Raw genomic sequence first — 19245 nt, 5'->3', positions numbered from 1 at the left:
TACTTCTTCCTGGAAAACAGTAATGGTTGTCAAAATATCTTTTGAAAAGCCAGTCATAGCATTTTTAGATAATGAAAGAAACTATTCCAATAGTACTGGAACATGATATGCATGAGGAAGAAGGCCTTTGTTTTGTATGAAAATAGAAATTTGAAAGAGTCCAGCAGAACCTTCTGCACTTTGAGAAAAGCTACTTTTTGACAAAGCAGGCTGTAATACCCTTTCATGATTCAGGTATTATATACAATCACAGCTGAGCTGCCTGTAGAATCTACATTTGACTTTAAAATACTGAGAATATTGCAGCCAGAACCAAGCATACAGCCTGTAGCTCTACCTACCCATAAAGGAAACTGAGTTTCTTAAGCCTAGACACATGGGGGATGTATTTCCCTCAAACAAACCTCCAGCCAAGTTTAGGCATCTATGTCTTTCTATGGAAGATGATGTTTACTCAAACAGGCATAAGGAATAAAATATATGCAAGGTGTCACTAATCCAAAAGTTGAGGTGCAAAGCCAAACCATATCATCCATCTGATGAAGCAAGAGACCAGTATAAAAACAATGGGACTACAATAATTTCTATGTAAAAATTATTTCCCTGTTCATAATGCCCCTCTATCTGCATTGAAGTGAACATAGTGCTCCATTCTCGTACAGCTCGAAGCAATACCTTTTAAACTAAGCCTAGTACTCTTTTCTTCATTTTACCAGACTAGCTGCTTTTGTTAGCAGAATTACTATATAGCAGAGGTTCTCACTGAGGCCATAGGCAGAGAATTTGATTATCATACTGTAACAACATCTAACTTGTGATTTTTCTGCATTTCTTTCATTCCTAGAATATTCAACTGCAATTCTATGTCTTTGATACACTGAATATCAACACCAAGGAAAGACCTTTAAAGATAAAAAACAATGTTCACCTGGAAAGAAACAGTTCATGTTTCATCTAGGCCCACAAGGAGACAACATAATTTGAAGCTTTCTGATGAATCAGATAAGCTACCTTTTTACTATCCATCTCAACTTGAAAGGCTATTATGGAAGAAATTATTTTTCCTCAGTGTACAGTCTTCCACAGCTACAGCAGTTAGCTATGTAGTAGTGCAGAATAGCCATTGCTTCATGGAAGGTTTTTTCTCCATCCATCTCAATGGTAGTCATCTGAGGTTAAATCGGTATAGTTAGCCAATTCAATGTTGTTCCTGGTGGACTCACTTCACCTCACTGCTAGCTGCTTTTCTTTTCTGACAGGTTTCAGTCAATTCTGCGGGGTGGCGGGAGCGGCAAAGCAAAAAAAAAAAAAAGGATTCCAGGGAATGCCGCCGCCCCTTATAATCTGCCACCCCAGGCACGAGCTTGCTCAGCTGGTGCCTGGAGCCGGCCCTGCATGGAGAGAAAAGGCCCAAAGTGATTTGGGTGGGAATAAAGTTATTTTATGTCCATGATGTGAAACTATTCTGACAAAAGACACTGTATATACAGGTATTGTGTTTTCCTATTTTAGGCCTCATCGGGATGATGAGCAAAGCTAGGTTGGGGTGTGTGTGTTGTTATGAGCTGGGTGATACCTCATTATGGGCTGAGTTAAAACATCATTCAAACTGATTTGAACTGAACATGCCCTTCATTTAAGACAGCTAAGGGGCCACACCTAAAACAAAGCCTAATAGAATCTGCCCAGAAACTAGCACCATGTAGGCAGGGGTTTCCACTGGATATTGTGACCAGGGATTTATGAGGGTGTGTGAGAGAACGCACAGAAACTGAGAACAGGCAGAGGGAGAGGTAAAAAGCAACGAAGCCAAGCAGAAGCTGGTGAGTACAGTGTGACCCTGGAAAAAGCTAGAGAGAGAACTTTTGGGTCTATCAGCTAAAGAGCCTTGGTGTTGCAAGCTAAGAAACTGCTCCTCTTGTTTTTGGTTCCTCCTTAGTTGAGAGAAGCAGGATTTTGTACATACCTTGTAAATAAACAAGACTGCATCAAAGAAATACCTGTCCACCAATTTCTCCTCCTAACTGTAACATCCCCAGAGCCCTGAACTTTGACTAGCTGCTCAGGTCGAAAAGGGGCAACACTAATATACGAGTCACTCCGGGTACAAATTACATCCCTAATATAGCAAAGGGATTCACCTACACAGAGTCCCTATGGCCTGGTCTATACTAGGGGGAGAGGATTGATCTAAGTTACGCAACTTCAGCTACATGAATAACGTAGCTGAAGTTGACGTACTTAGATCTACTTACTGTGGTGTCTTCACTGCGATAAGTCGATGGTTGACACTCTCCAGTCGACTCCGCCTGCACCTCTCGCCCTGGTGGAGTACCGGAGTCGACGGGAGAGTGCTCGGTGGTCAATTTATTGCGTCTAGACTAGACGCGATAAATCGACCCCCGCTGGATCGATCGCTGCCAGTAGACAAGGCCTTAGTCTACAAGTGAGAGCTTACAGCTATGCAAATGTACTGATGCAGCTGCACCAAGTAATTAATTTGTACCAGGGCTTGCCAAGGCTGAACCCCAGCACCTGTAGGCTTGGCAGTTGATAGCCCCCGGCACCTTTGGGTTTGCCACGTCAGTTATGAAAGTAAAAAAATAGCTTGAGTCCCGGCACCTGTTTAATTACAAATTAAGCACTGGTTGCGCTACCGTAAGATCTTTCGTGTAGCTGATGGGAAAGAGCTCCCCTGTCAACATAATTAATCCGCCCCAAATGAGCAGCGGTAGCTCTCCCACCAACATAACCCTGTGCATACTAGCGCTTATGCCGGTGTAATTTATATGGCTCATGGGGGTGGAATATTCATCTCCCTGTGCAACATAAGTAGTAGTGTAGACATTGCCTCAAATACTTCAATAAATTCTTCTCAGCAGATTTCTGTAGATTGGGCCTAAGAAAATTCACTTCTGATTATTTTGCTTCCTCCATATATATATTTTTGCTGTTACCCACCGGTGGTTTCTACTCATCTTAAAATTAATCTTTGCTAGACATCAGGGTAATAGATTTAGAAAAAGCCCTACAACAACAAACAAGCAAGCAAGCAAGCAAACAGAAAACACCGAAACCCTTTGTCCTCCCAAATTTGAGAGGAGCTAAATGGGGAAAAATTAACTGCTAGACTCTTAAAATTAATAAATATGCATGTGTTATATAATGAAAGAAAAAATGAAATAGTTTACTATTGGAAATTATCACTAAATTTTTTTTACATCAGTCTATTGGTATAGTATACACAAAGCACGTTTAAAAACTGATTGTTTATAGTCACAAATTCACCAATAATGTGCATATTCCTTTGTGTCTTTTTCTGGTTTTCCTAACAATCCAACAAATTAGATAATTTGTTACATAGCAATGTTTTAGAATATTGAATGTATAAGCCATATTTATGGCATAAGGCAGTTTATTCCTGAAGCTGCAACAATCATTAGATTCTGATGTTCATCTATTTTATTGAACTACCCGCAGGGAGCTTTATGGGAATACTATCATGTCAAGGTCACAGGATTAAGTGAGCAGTGATGACAGTAAACAAACCTTTTCTGTATATTCTAAAAGGTTTTACTGAGTTACTTAAAATGCCATAAACATAAATAGTCTTCTATCTCTACAATGCATCCATGACAGATGACTTCAAAATACAGCACTCTTGGGCAATGGAGCTTTACAACCTAACCAATAGCCTTTATTATTGACAAAAGATATCAATATACTCAAGATCACAAATATCAAGAGATGGTTGCAGTCTAAGTTATCCTTAAACATTTTGTGTGCAAACAACATTTGTTTATATTATAAGCCACTTTGTGAACAGATAATAGTACAACAGACAAGACGAGAGCTTGAATAGTTTACACTAAATTCACATAGAAAAATAACTGCTCTAATTAAATCTGTACCTGGACACAAATGTATACATACCAATTAAAATAAATAATAATACTTTGCATACGTCAGCATCTTCCAACGAAATATCTTTAAGTGTTATATTGCTTGGAAGAATTTAATCTCAATACCTCTCAGAAGTAAAACAGACAGTAGTATACCTGTTTTATCAAAGAGGAAATTGGCACAAACAAGTAAAATGACCTGCTTAAAGTCATATGAAATCTGAGGCAGAGATGGGAATCTTCTGAATCTTAGTCCTAGGTTTAACCTCTAGACCATTCTACCATCCTACCTAAAAATAATTTAAATGAACCTGGCTAAGCTTACCCTTTTCACTCTATTCCCATTTATAAACATGAAAATCATAACAAGTGACCTCAAATTATTTTGGGAGAACACAATTAGACAAATAATAAATTATAAAAATGTTTCAAATGAAAAAAGTACAAGAGTAAGAAAAAAATGCCTCTAAGCAGCCCAGAAAGATTTCCTCATCAGTCTAATAATGTGGTATTTCCAATGATTCCAACACAAATGCCTGAGAAGTCTGCCAAAGAGCCAGATGTTACTGTTTGAAAAATATTTTCTATAGCTTGGTATTTGGATACTGTAATCAGCATCTAAATAAAGAAAGAATGATAGAATGTGACAGTGCTACTACAATCCTAGGCACCTCTTACAAATGTGAAATTTCTTAAGCTTTATATATTTTCATGTGCTAAATAACAATGAGGACAATGCAGTGTTCAAATAAATCCATTTAAAATCACAGAATAAATTAAAACATTTGCATTTCTGCATAAGTTGCCGCCTTAGAATTTTAAGACCTTCTTTTTGAGATTTCCCACAATTTATGCGTCTTGTTTTTCACATTCCTTCCCTCAGCTACTGAACAAGATTTGGAGAATATGGGAGACTTGTCTGTATCATACAAAGTGCTTACCAGGGTGGCAACTGAAAAGGCAAGAGAGACCATGAAGAAATAGAGAAATGTTCTGGTATCACCTAGATATGTGAAGTTAATTCTTTAAATCCTGTCAGACAGACATCTTACCTTTCTCAATACCTTGGTCTGTTAAACAATCCTACCCTGGGTTAAAGCCTTAAATTGCCCAAAAGGGATGCACTAGGTATCTTGCTTGCGTACCTAAGGAAAAATGCATTATTTTCCAGGCCTCCTGATTGGTTTCCACCAAGTTCTGTTATAGGGGGAAGGGAGAAAGAAGAGGGCACCTGTGAGAAAAATGGTTGCAAGATACTTAACTCCTGGTGTGAATGCCAGCAAATCACACCAAGTCCCAGAGTGGAGAGGAATTAGGAGGCAGTAATGGAAAGGGGCAGGTAGCTTTGATAAGTCCTAGTAATAACAGAAGAGATTCGTTGATATGACGGAAGCTGGACTGCTGCACATGCTTCTCCCTGTTGCTGGACTGAAGGAGGAGCAGAGTTCTTGCGTAACTTGCTAAGCATGAACTTTGGCCTTTCTGTTGACAGAGAGTTGTTTGTCACTCTGAAATACTGTATGAGGATTTAAGTTTTTCCTTATGTCAGAAGCTTTTCCTGACTCTGAGTTGTCAAGGGCTAATATTTCTTTTCTTTATCTGCCACCTTCCACATGTTCAGATGGGAAAAGAACTGCCTTGTAGCTGGCTCTCTTACCCCAGAGTAAAACTTGAGATTCCCAAATTAGTGCTACCATGAAAAATATTGGTAGTTAGTTGTATAAAGTCAATGATAGAAAGATTTAGATTTTTGTTGTTGTTGTAGGTAAAGGCAGAGATCTGTAGGTCTACTGTTTTCACAGCTTGGAAGGAGAGAATATTGGTAAGGCTTATCTCTTTGTGCCAGTCTTGAAATAAAAAGGACTGATCTGCTTCCAAATACTAGGCAGTGAGAGGAAATGCATTAAAGATTGTGTGGTGTGCAGAAGATACTGTAAAGGAATAAACAGAAATGAAAGAAAATAACCTGAGTGGAAGAATGGAGCAACTGTAAGCTCCATCAAAACAAACTCTGGAAATGGGGAAGAGAATGAAGAGATTTAAACAGCACTTCACTCTATCTGCAAGCAATGGCTGCCAGTGGAAAGGAAGACAATCAGAAGGTAACCTTATTTCGGCCAAGCCCTTGGTCTCATCAAGAGTGTACAGCCTTTGGAGAGGCAGGAGACCAAAACAATTGAAGAAGAGTTTGAGGACATCTTTCAGGGAACAGGGAAGCTCTCAAGAGAGTACAGAATGTAGCTCAAAGAGCCCAACTGTTCCACAGCACGTGCCCATAGGAAAGGCAGAGGCTAAAACAGGAGCTGGATAGGCGCATTGCTCTGGGAATCATACAGCAAGCTGAAGAAGCAACAGAGTGGGCACACTCATAGGTCACTGTATAAAAAGAGACTAAAACGTTCACATATGTATAGACCCCAAAGAAATAAATGTGTAAAAAGGGAATATTTTCCACTAGCTACAAGGGGAGAAATTTGAATCGAAATGGCTGATGCCAAATAACCTTCTACACTGAATACATCAGCAGGTGCTCTTAGAAAAACAGTGCACACATGTGTGCACATTCAACACCCTCTTTGGGAGACACTGTTTTTGCGGGCTTGTATTTGGCACCCAAAGGGTTTCACTGGCAAATAGAACAGATTTTTGATGATATATGGGTTTATATAGATGATGTTTTGATCTGGGAAAAAGCATAGAAGAGCATAACCAAAGATTCTGGGTAGCTTTGGAAAGAGCCAGAACTCTCAGACTAAAGTGAAACAAACAAAAATATGAATTATGTGTAATGGAAACAACATACCTGGGAGAGAAGTTAATACAGCAAGGTATACAGGTAGTTCACAGTAAGGCTGAGGCTATCATCAACATGCCTGCCCCAACAGACAAGGAAGGGATACAAAGATGGTATGGAAAACTATGTATGGAAATTTATGCCTAATCTAGCTGCTTAAACCAGCAACCTAATGGATTTGGGATGCTAAACTTAATAAAGATTTTGAGAAATTGAAGGAGTTAAACAGGCCAATGTCCTGAGGCACTATGGTGGAAAATGCAAAACTAAGTTGTTCACAGTTGCCTCCAAGGAGGGTACTGGCACAGTCCTCTTACAGCTTTATGGTTAAAACTGCAGAACAGAGGCTTATGAGTCATGGGTACTAACCAAAAAAAAACCCCGAAGTCTCAGATGAAGAGGCAGCTTTGGCCTTACTCCATGAGCGTAAAAGGTTTCATGTCTTTGTTTATGGAAGACTGGTGTTAGCTGAAATTGCCCATAAACCACTTATTGCCATTGCCAAAAAGGACTGGCAACCATCCCCCTGAGAATATAGAGATTATTTTTTCAATTACAAATATATGATTTGCCAATCTAATACAAACCTGAGAGATATTTGGTGGCTGCAGATACCCTCTAGAGCATTTGACAAAAGTAGAGTGGAGCAAAGTCCAGTGCTAGTCACTGTATATGCCAATTTGATTTAAAAAGATCTATCCAGTCTCAGATGAAATGTGAACTGTGATTGCCAGAGCAACAGCTCAGGATGAAAATCTGCAGAAAATGATTAAGGATATTAGCACAGAGTGGCCAGCACAGCATGTTCCCAGCCCCTATCACCAATTCAAGGGACTATTTTCAATACTAGATGCGATTTTGTTTAAAAGCACCAGGATTGCAATCCCTAAGGCTTTACAGAAAAAATATGTTGAAAAGGATTGAGAAATGTCTTACCTGATAATTTCCTCTCTGTTAGCAGCTTCTCTCAGAATTAATTACTCATGGAGTAATGCCCCCCACCTGTATTTGGAGACTGTCTAATGTTGTATCTGGAGGCTCCAAGACTTAAGTTCCAGGCACCAGAAGAGTTCTAACACAGCTGTAGAAACACTCCAGCAACAAATTATCAGCATTAAGACACCTTGATATGATGTATTAAATTAACCTTTTATATATATATATATGTCTTCATCTTCCTTTATAGACAATTTTTAATTTGTATTTTTGTTATTTGCTAAACTACAAAGGTGGGTTTAAATCAGAGAGAAGCTGCTAACAGAAAGAAAATGATCAGGTAAGAAATTTCTCTTTTTATTGCACAGCTTCTCTCCTCATTTGTTACTCATGGGAAGTAGCCAGAAGTGAATCCCAGAAGTAGGGAGGGAAAGAATAAACAGAGTTTAATTATTATAGTGGAATAATTGACAGGTATGACAGTTCCCCCATATAAAGAAAGAGCTAAAACTAAGGAGTTATGTGGGCACCAACCCAGAGCATCTCCCTCCCAAAGGATGTCCTTGCAGAGGGATGGTAACTTCACAAATCTTTCTCAGATGAGGCTCATACACTTTTCCCCTCAGTGCCTCTAGGCACTTCTGTGAATAGTTTCCAAGATGCCTTGCATGCCAGCTGATGCAGAATTTTAATATCTTTCTTGCAGCAACTCTGAAGCCCTAAGGCCTTGGCATTTTGGATCTGAGATGAACAGAGTACTATTGGCATATGTATTCCGCATGCTTGAGATATATCTTTAGAACTCTAGGAATGCCCTTTTATGCCACAACTTTCCAAGGGTTAGAACAAAATGATGGGAGAACTATCTCCCTGCCATGGTAGAAAAGAAAACCTACCTTGAAAAGAAAGGTTTCTGGAGTTAGAAGAATAACCTTTTTCTCATGACAAAAGCAGTGCGATTCTTGTAAGGATATGGTAACTAATTCCAAAACTTGTCCTTAGGAGGTGATTAGAAAGGCCTGGCTTGTCTAAGTTGTCAATGTGATTAAACTTAGCCCCGGATACTCAAATTGGAGGTGTAGCGGGGCAGTAACCCCGCTCCTGCCCTGAAGGGCTTAAAACAGCCTGTAAGAGGGCTGTGGCAGGGAACCAGTAAGCCTGGGCTGATTGGGGAAGCAGCCACAGCTGGGTCACGCCCCAATCAGGCCGCAGCTGGCCCTATAAAATGCTGCTAGCCAGAGCTCAACAATCTCTCTCTAACTGTGGAGGGAGATGGGCCTGGCTGCTGGGGAGTTTAGAATAGGGTATCTATAGTGGAGCAGGGCTGGGGGAAAGCCAAAGGAGCTGGGGAGCTCCAGCCTGGAAACCTCCCAGGCTGCAGGCCTTGTTAAAGGCTGAGAAGGGTACTGGGGTTGCAGAGGCACAGCCCAGGGTAGGCAGAGGCAGCAGGTCCAACCAACCCTTGGCGATGATGAATGGTATACAGACTGCAGTCTACCCCAGTGAGCGGGGGCTAGATGGAGACTGGCAGTAGCCACTGAGGCAAGGTGGGGATAGGGGGTTTGGGGGTTCCCTGGGGAGGGGAGACCTAGAGAGAGGGGGTACTGCAGTGGTCAGAACCCCTGAGCAGAGGGGCACGGGGTCTGGGAGGGACACGGGGGCCTGCGGCGGGCGAGACATCAGCCGGCAGAGGCGATCTGGAGGTGGAAAAGAGCTAATTCCCTGGACAACCAGCAGGAGGCGCCGCGCCAGTGAGTCGTCGCTGCACCACAGAGGATCCAATGTGCTGGGCTAGAAAATGCTGCCTTGGCTGGTATCCACATTTCTATGGTGCTGGGCTGTAGGACATCAACCAATCCTCCTGGAGAAACTCTAGTGTAGCTAAGATCACCAGAACTTTGGGATTATTATATTTGTATTACAACAGCATCTAGAAGTCAGGACCCCATTGAGCTGAACACTGCACAAACAAAGAGGCAGTCCCTGCCTCATACAGATTTCTATTTCTCCTCGCACCAGAACTGTAAATGTGACCAAACCAATGAATGAAATATCCTGGTTCAATGGAGGTTAATGAAGAATCCATGCTGAACTATACTTCCTCTTCCGATACCCCGGCTGTTAACTGTAGATGTTCCCAGTCTGAATGAAGGAGTCCCTGATTCAAGAGGTCTGGTGTTTTCTGCAGGTACAGTGTTGGCTAACAAGTCTAATGTGCCTTCTGGACCAGTGGAGGACTACAAGAGAACTTCAGCTATCCCTCTTCCTCTTTTCTGTATCCTTTATGTGAACTGTCTTGAAAGGCAGCAGATCGTTCTCTACCCAGGACTTTATTTCCATTGCCATGGAGAAGCTTTGACCTCTGATTACTCCCTGGTTTCAGAAAGGATATAAGCAGTCATGCCTCAATCATATGTAACCCCTTTGGGGTTTAGAAAGCATGGCCCCTTTAAATCTTTTTCCTAGGGGGAAGATGGAGAGTAAGAAAAAAAGGAGGGAAACTCCAGGGGGTGGCGCTGGAGCTCCAAGGAGGGGGAGAGGCAGCCTGCAGGCCCTGGAAAAGTAAAGCAGTAGAGAACCTGCCTGAAGCCTGAGAAGGACAGGACCGATTGGGGACACTCCAGGACAGGAGCCAGGAGGAGCACAGTGTCGGGGAGCAATTGCCCAAGAAGGACAGGCCGGAGCTGGACCCAATATCACTGCTGCCCAGACCTGCATGGGGCTGTGAGTACTGGAGCTTGGGACTCTGCATTGGGAACAAGGAGGGAGGTTGCTAGATAGTTAAGTGGGGAGGTGGTCACTCTGTGTGGCTTTGCAGAGAGCGGCAGAAGAGGGCACCGGAGGGGTTTGTTGGGGAAAGTTCACTGGCGCCGAAGATGACCAGGAGCACCCAAAACTCACCACTTTTTGGAATTTTGCTCAGGACTCCTGAAAACTGTGTGCAGACACACTGCTCAGTGTCTGCCCTTCCAGACTGTGCTACCACTGGGCCTGTGGGGCCTTGGTTTGGATGCAACCCTGTTTTACCCTCCCTTATATTTCCCCTTGTTGTTTTTCTCCTCTCATCCCTCTGTAAATAAATATTTCCCTTGTTATATCCATTGTACTTTTCCTGTGGGTGTGGGTGTTCACTCTGGGGGGTTGGAACAAGTGCCCCTGGGGTGGAAGGGATTTCTCCTGCTGCATTCCTGTGCGCGCCTTCTCTTGGCCAGACCAACTGACATCCTGGAAAAGACTTGTAGGTGGTGGTGGACTTTTGTCTGTGCATGTGCAATTCCTGGCTGTTTACAGGGGGGGAAGTAGTCCACTATTCATCCTGGCACAGGGACCACACAACAGAGGAGAGGTACTGCTACACATACCTTGACCGGGGAAGTAGCTCGTTAGATGTCCCCAGGAGCCTGACAGGCTGCCTACCTGCTCTCTCAAGTGGTCTAGGACTCAACTAAGTACTGTAGGAGCAACCTGGCTTTACTCAGGAAGATTTTGAACATGGAAATTGATTTTTCACTTTCTGCCCTGTAATCCCATGAAGGTGCAGCTTCATGGGGAGTGAAATCCTCATGTGCCTCTCTCCTGATCACAGACAGCCTAAAGTGCTCCTAGGGCTTTAATGTGGAGCCACCCTGTGGAGTGGGGGATGGGTGGAGAGAGAGACTCAATCCCGCCTTTCAGAGTCTGAGCCTCTTTCCCTGGCAGAGCAAGATTTTATGGCTGATGATCAGAAGACACAATTCCCATTCAGCTGCTGTCTGAAATCTGAGCCCCTTTCCCTGGCAGAGAGGGGGTCCTTGGGCTGAAAGCCAGACAGACACAATTTTGAGTAGCCTGAGGTGAGGTTGTGGAGGAGGAACAGGCTTCTCTGCATGCCCAGACACACTGCAGAGTTGGGGGAAACGTGGTAAGCATGATACTGACCTCTGCAAGAGAAACTATGTAGGAGAAAAGCCCCAGCAAACACTCCCTTGGGGGGAGCGGACAAAGGAGAAGAGGTTTTACCCCTGATTTTCACCCTGCTTGTTCATTAACAATTATCTGATGTTCCAGAGAGATGTGTTACATGTCCTACAGCACCAAATGAAGCAGGCATATCAAAAGGAGACAAGGAAAAGTATGATACTAGTAGATCAAATGTCCTGAGGCACAATCTGGTGACAACTAAAGTATTTAGCTGAAGCAGGGAGATGCATTACAATGTCCCTGCAATTAGAGAAAGAAAACCCTAAAAAAATTAGAGATTCTCTTTAGGTAAGCACCAAAAATTCAGAAGGTGTTCAGAATGAAGGAATTAGCATTCTGAAAGGAAGCTAGAAATAAACTAAGAAATACTGGAACTGCCAGGACTGACGCCCACGTGATATATGCTGATCTCATATTTTTATGATGAGAATGATCCAATCCCATTATGTTAGATGAAAGGTGAAAAGGAGAAAAAGTGTGTCTTTATCTTTTTGCTATGATAGAATCAGTTCTAGAACTAAAAATTTGGATCTTTCCTCCAAAAGACCTCAAGTTCTTGGCTTGAATCTCTAGGGTTAGGTCCAAGTTATGCAATCCAAAATAGTATGTTCCTGTCACTGGAGTAGTTGCTGAATTATCTGCAAAATCTGCAGCATCATATGTTCCATAAAAGCCAAGAGATTCATGAGGGCTGGATCTGGCTCCAGAACCGTTTCTTCTAGTCTGCAACTCCCTCTGCAATTAACAAATGGATCAGGATCACATCTGGCTCCCTGCTCAAGTTAGAAGGGCTGGGAAGGAGCTGCCGCTGAAGTGGGTGAAGTTTAGGAGAGAGCTTGAGCAGGGTTAGGCACAGGCACTTCGGTGTTCCTGTCTTTCCCCTTGGTAACAGCCACACAGGTGGTGACAGTGCCGGAATGCCTCAGAGCCTGAGGGCTGGTCTATACTTACCCGTTAGTTCGACGGCTGGAAATCGAACTTCCGGGTTCGATTTATCGCGTCTGGTCTGGACGCGATAAATCGATCCCGGAAGTGCTCGCCGTCAACTGCGGTACTCCAGCTCGGCGAGAGGAGTACCGCGGAGTCGACGGGGAGCCTGCCTGCCGCGTGTGGACTGCGTCTGAACCGCAGTAAGTTCGAACTAAGGTATGTCGACTTCAGCTACGTTATTCACGTAGCTGAAGTTGCGTACCTTAGATCGAATTGGGGTGTTAGTGTAGACCAGGCCTGAGTTTACGGAAGGTTCCTTCCCCGACCATCCCCTGCCTTTTCTCTGCGTTCCAGTCCCTCTTGCTGTGAGCCATCAATATCTGGCTCAGAGGAGGAATCTTTAAATCATCTTCCTCCTGCTTCTGTAATTGCCAAGTCCCACAGGTTCAGAGAAGAGCTTCCCTCCCTCAGCCCTTCCCCTTCCAATGAACAAGCACTCAGAGGGGAATGCCCCAGGGGAAGAGGGAGGAAGAGAGAAAAGGGAGGAACAGGGAGGTTGAGAAAGTGGGAGAGGATGCCAATGAGCAGAGAAAAGAAGGTGAGTGTGTGGGTGCGAGAGAGAGAGAGAAAGAGAGTAGACTTGGGAGGATGAACAGCCCTAGTGCTGCATTAATGGACTGAAGAAGAGAGGTTCCACAAAATGTAGTAATTGTCTTTATTTGCTTTATTTAACTCTGATCTCTAGGGAGGCACATTCTGCGGCCAGAGAGGACTAAAATTAGCCTCTTGTCAGGGAATACTTTTCTCCTGTAGCTCCTAAGTGAAAAGGTAATGTGGTCCTCACTACAGAACAAGTCTGACAATCCTGCCTTACAGCATTAATGATTAATATGTGTCTGGTATCCAAGATTACCAAAGGTGGTTGTAAATAGAAAAAAGCCTAAATCCAGTTTGTGTATGTATTACCTAGTAAAGTCTGTTAAATCTAGGTAGAGGTCAGCTTCAAACAAATTGATTTTCTGAACTCTTTTTTTAAATGACTACTTTCTCATTACTGCAATCCCCATGAGAACATCAAACAGCTACTTTCAAAACACCTCTGATGGATATTTAACGTCAACATTTAGACCATAACTTGAACCTAGAGTTCTTCATATGCTCTGGATCCGCCATGATGAACATACCTGAAAGTAAACTCACCACACCTGAGGAAAAGCAGTAACCTTTTTTTTTTTAAAGCTACAAATAGAAGGTATAATAAAACACTGAATAGATTCTTATTAAAAAAAATCTACTATTTTGTGGCAGGGAAATGTAAAGAAAAAAACCAAACAAATGCTATTTATTCATGATCCTACAATACTTTCCTTTTGATGCAATGTAGTTTGTCAATATACCAGTACGGAAGGAAACAAAATAATTTTGCCTATACTAAAACTGGAGTTAAAAACATCTATTTGTGAAGTGGAAAAAGATAAAATTGATACTTAAATATTACTTACAGCCTTGAAGAGGCGTTAAACAATATAATATAAATGATTTCCAAAAAACATATTATTTCTCTCATATAGGTAAAGCAGAAAGGTATTGTTGAGTAAATTAGTTTTCAGACCAGCAGTGCTAGGTTACATAATCCTTATCCATGCTTGTGGGAACTTATTCTCTCTAGTGGAGTAGTCAAGTAAATGCTTACTAATGTAAGTTGCCTACAGTAAGAAGCTATGCAAAAGGTAATCTGAACTGCAACTCACTTCTGATTTTATGGCTACTTTTAATGCTAATCATGGTCTACTCTTTGTAGAGTGCAATTAGCATAACTGAAATGTTTTATGTGGCATATTATTGAGTTTATCCATACTTATTCTTGTTTTTCAGACCTTTCAAAGACAGATTATGTTAATATATTCAAAATTCAGACTTTGTAAATACTACAAAAGTTCACTCAATCTTGAAGCATCAAACTTCAAAAGCAATTTGTCTAGTCTTTTCTTATCCTATTCTTTGGAAATCTTGTCTGCCCTTTCTGAATCCTAAGACAATAGTCATTCATTGTTCACATTTTTCCTCATGGTGCTTCCAGTATTCAACCTCATTCTGTGTTCTATTATCAAAAAAACAGACCGCTAACACTCTGGCAACCCAAGAGTAAGCATATCAACGATTGGTGGTTGCTTTCTCCAAAGGCAGCATATGCAGGGGTACAAAAACTGGGAAGATGTAAGGTAAGAAGAATTTATTATATTGGATTCCAAACACAATAAAACTTGTATCTATTCTACATCTGTGACACACACCATGAAACCAGATCTTACTTTCATACCAAAAACATTTGTGCTAAAGACCTTTAAAATAGTCTTTGGACATGTATTATACATACTAAACATGAGGCTAGCTTGGTTCTAGAGAATCCAAGCTTCCAGGAATCATACCCACTCCTTAAAAGTACTTCCTTACGCATCTAGATGCCAAGCCTCTTGGATCTTCCATAAGTTTTATTGTGTGGAACCAGTGGACAGGTTTCTTTCACATGTTCCTTCTTGGGCCAATTGCCTACTCCCTATGTGTAGTGTCAGGGCCTCTTTCAAATACAAAAGATCTTCAGGAAATAAGTTTTTCATTCTGCATTGGGAACTGAGGAAAAACTTTTGCCATTTGAAATGCTACACTGACAACACAGGTCTAGACATCCTATAAACCATATTATGGTAGCTAAGGAACCCCTAAGTATTCCCTAGCAACTTTCTATTAGGAATTACCTGGCATGCCAGTTAGCCCGTGGCAGCTACAGAGTATATTTGTGGAGTCCCTTGCTACCATGTAAAGTCTTATGGAGATTTCTATGCCCCTGCAGTCACTATACAGGCACTGGCAGTGGAACATTTTCCCGTACCTGCTGCCAGACTGGGAGGTGTCAAGCCCCTCCTGGTTCCCCAGTGACTATTACGGCTTTGAGGGAGGGGCAGTGACCCTTACCTGGTAAACCTAAAACTGTAGATTAGGGGAGCAACCACTTCTCCACGCCAAAACCCAGGAGAGAGGCTATTTGGCCCCAGGAGGAAATGGTAGATCACCCATCACTTCCAAGAAGACAACTGTCTCATGGCTTGTGGAGATGGAGGCCTACAGCTGTGCAAACAGCATCAGCTCAGATTTGTAACATCATCAACTTGAGTTGCTGTTCACAGAACTCAACAGAATTGAAACCCACCTCATTTTGAGCAGGGAACTTAAAGGAAAACTTAAGGTCAATAAGCCCAAAATTACACCTTACTTTTTAAAAAATATAAACTGCTGTATATTGTTCTCACTAAAGTCAGCATTTTTAGTTAAATAGGAAGCACCTTCCCATTCACAGAAATATTAAGTCTAAATAGAAATGCAACATCTGTTTTTTTACTTCTTACTTGCACTGGTTGTGTTGATTCCTCCAGTATGTACTTGAAAATAAATGATACACATGCAAACATAGTGACAATAGGGTGAGAATAATATACACAGTATTTATTAGATACCTTAATATTTATGGTTATATAATATTCTAATGAGGCTTAACTCTAAGTCCCTAGAACATATATTAGAATCTCATTTACTGTATTGTCAATTAAAGAACAGATAATTTAGTACTATTATATTTTGAACCAAATTTTCAAAATATGTCTGCAGAAGTGAGCATGCACTTTTCTCACACCCAACTTGGGCATGAGATACGCTTGGATACACATGTGCATATGTGTGACTGCAGAGTTTGGTTGCACACACTAGGTATTGACCTTTATGTTTGAATGTGAGGATAAAGATTTACCAATGTATTGTATCAAAGTATATATTGATTATTTATACAGAAATAGTTTAATAGATAGGGCACTAGACAGGTGAGCTGGGTTCTATTCCTTGTTCTACCACTGACCTTCCATGCAAGCTTAAACAAGTCATTTTTCCTCTCTGTGCCTCCTCCCACCGTTCATCTCTCTTTTCTATTTACATTGTAATGTCTTTGGGACTGGGACTCTCACTACCTGTTCATACAGCAGCTAGCCCTATCCTGGTTGGGGCCTCTAGACCCTACTGGAATACAAATAATAGTGCTACATGATGAACAAGCATAAGTATCTACAAATTATCTAAAACAAATTTTAATAAAATACTGTGTTGATGGGCTATGGAGAGCATTGCATCTGCACATCATGTACTAGAAGAGGAATCGCCCCACAGGAAGACTTTTGAGGGGGAAAAAAAACAGATATAAAGAAGACAAAAGTTCTCTTGAAATGATTCCCACCATCAGCACATCCAATTTTCAATTGTACGAAAATGGCTGATTCATTTTAAATTTTGAAACAAATGTTTATAATTACACATTTATGATTACAGCGTACCTGTGAGAGACTGCTCCCCACGCACCATGTTTGTTTGTTAGGATATTCAGTATCTTCTGTTTCAGCTGATTGGCTGTAACATGATCGCGATGTTTAGCAGCACTTATAAGATGGTCACACATCTTTTCTTCCTCTCTTCTATCAGCAGCATATTGAGCACACTGTGACTAAAAATGAAAAAAAAAAAAAGTGAATAGTAAATAGAATAATTTAGGAAGTGCCTACAAGTTGCTTAGGAGTGATTTTCATATATCTAAATTCTCCTTTCTACCTACATCTTAGTCACCTTTGTTCTCACCAAACTCAGCATTTCTAGGTAAATAAGAAGGACCTTACCATTCACAGAAATATAAAGTCTAAACAGAAACACAATATCCATTTTTATACTCCTTACTTGCACTGGTTGTGTTGATCCCTCCTCCAGGGGAAAATAAGAGGATTAATGCTATGTTAAGGTTTAGAAATTAAGCCATCAAATGTGAGGAAATGCATAATTACAGTGAAAACACACGTAACTCTGCCTCTTTTTGCTTATGTCTTAAAATATGGCCTCTTTTTTAGATCATTATAAATTATTTGCCAATTAATACCTTATACAATACATTATACTCTGGAATTTCTTATTCAATATTGCATACAGAAAGCTACAACACTGTACCAGACAGACTTAGCTTGACTTTTAAGTCTTAGTAAGATCTACAAAACAAGATCTTAACAGTTCACAAGTTCCGTACTTTTATAATTATGGATCTTAAAGTGGATCTCCATTACCTTTGAAATTAAATGTCTATTTCCTTAATCTCTATATGTTACAACATGGAAAAAACACCACAAATTACATACAAGTAAAAACAGTTGGAAAAAGTGAAAAGGGATTAAAAAAATCTATCAGAAATACTTGAAACTGAAAACAAAGCTAGAAATAATTATTTGATCACGTTGCTTTCAAAATCCATCTCTCAAGGAATTTCAACAATTACTGCCGTTTCCGTTATAGACTGATTGTGAAAAAGATTCCATTATCGAAACACTGTTAACTTTAGTTTCTATCTTCTAATACCTTTGTTCTCTTTGTAGCATACAGAATTATACATTTCTCTACTTTAGTCTCAAAAAGAGACTGCATTCAAATTCTCAATACTCCTTTTAGTAAGGATCTGTTTGAAAAGTCTGAATAGGGCAAACGTGTCTATGGCAATTAAAAAAAACAATATCACAGTTTTCTTACAGAGATATATCATAAAAAACTACATTATTCTCAAATTATTTTGGATAAATTGTGTTGGTTATTTAATGTGTGTGCGTGCAATTATCATTTTTGAATAAAATCCTGCATTTTGAATTAGGTGTTCTTAAGTTTATGCATTCCATAACAATTGATTGTTTCCCATTTTAGAACAAATTCAACAACGATTTAATACTACCTAAACAAAATACTATATAATATTTATTATACCAGCAGTTGCAATTAAGCTAACATTGTACTGGAGACATCTTATTGCATTTCATGAATTCAGGTGTGCATACTTCTATAGACTAGTGTTTTTATTATAGAAAATGGCAGTACTTGGTAAGATTTTAACTATGTCCTTCATCTACTGTATTTAAAACTATTACTGAAAGGCATCTATTTCAGACAGGAATTACATTACTTTCAAGGGGTTAATTCATTTTTTCAATTTATCTTCATGTACAGGGAAGCACCAATTAGTACAATGATCTGCCTCAGTAATGAGGTTAATATTTCACCAGCTCATTGGACAGTAAAATTAAATTTTCATTTTTCTTCCTGAACAATTACAGAGGCTAACAAAATGAATGTTAACTGGAAGCAATCATTCTGGAAAAACTGGACTCTTTCAATAATAGCCTTAGTCATAAGACAAAATTGACTAGTGTTAACTTTACAAACCTTATGCTTACATCTACACACCCACATGCACCCACACTGTGTCACTATATAACTTTAGTCAAATAGTTGCATCAGTAATGATACAATTGAAGTCTGAGAGGTAAAAGTGTGATTACTTGACTGGTAAAATACCTATTCACTTTTTTCCTGCAGTGAACAATAATTAGCCCGCTCAAAATAATCAAATATTTACAAAATAAATACATTTAAATATTGTTTAATAAAATAAAACTGATTTATAATTTAAAATACAGTAGATAGTAAAAAACTTTCACACATCTTTTAAGTGGGATGCATGCTAATATGATATGATGCCTATGGAATATTATTACAACATCAATATGTAAAACTGTTTCAGACTCTAAGCACCATTTTATTTTAGTTATATCTAAGATTCATACTGGTACATGATTACATTTAATTTTTTTATTTTAT

At 40.3% G+C, this 19245-nt stretch overlaps 1 protein-coding gene across 1 annotated transcript in view; it reads right to left on the bottom strand.

Moving 5' to 3' along the window:
* The window catches only part of LOC113406807 (neurobeachin-like), a 942582-nt gene that overhangs the window by 337110 nt on the left and 586227 nt on the right, over positions 1-19245 (bottom strand). The window contains exons 37-38 of the mRNA XM_029911985.1: positions 16899-17065; positions 797-902 (exon numbers count right to left, since the gene is read on the bottom strand). Coding sequence (XP_029767845.1) covers positions 797-902; positions 16899-17065 — 273 coding nt within the window. The remainder of the gene's footprint in view (positions 1-796; positions 903-16898; positions 17066-19245) is intronic.

Source organism: Terrapene carolina, unplaced genomic scaffold (assembly GCF_002925995.2).
Source record: "Terrapene carolina triunguis isolate 2854851 unplaced genomic scaffold, T_m_triunguis-2.0 Scaffold141, whole genome shotgun sequence".
Lineage (NCBI taxonomy): Eukaryota > Metazoa > Chordata > Testudines > Emydidae > Terrapene > Terrapene triunguis.
This window is presented reverse-complemented; position numbering and strand designations above follow the sequence as displayed.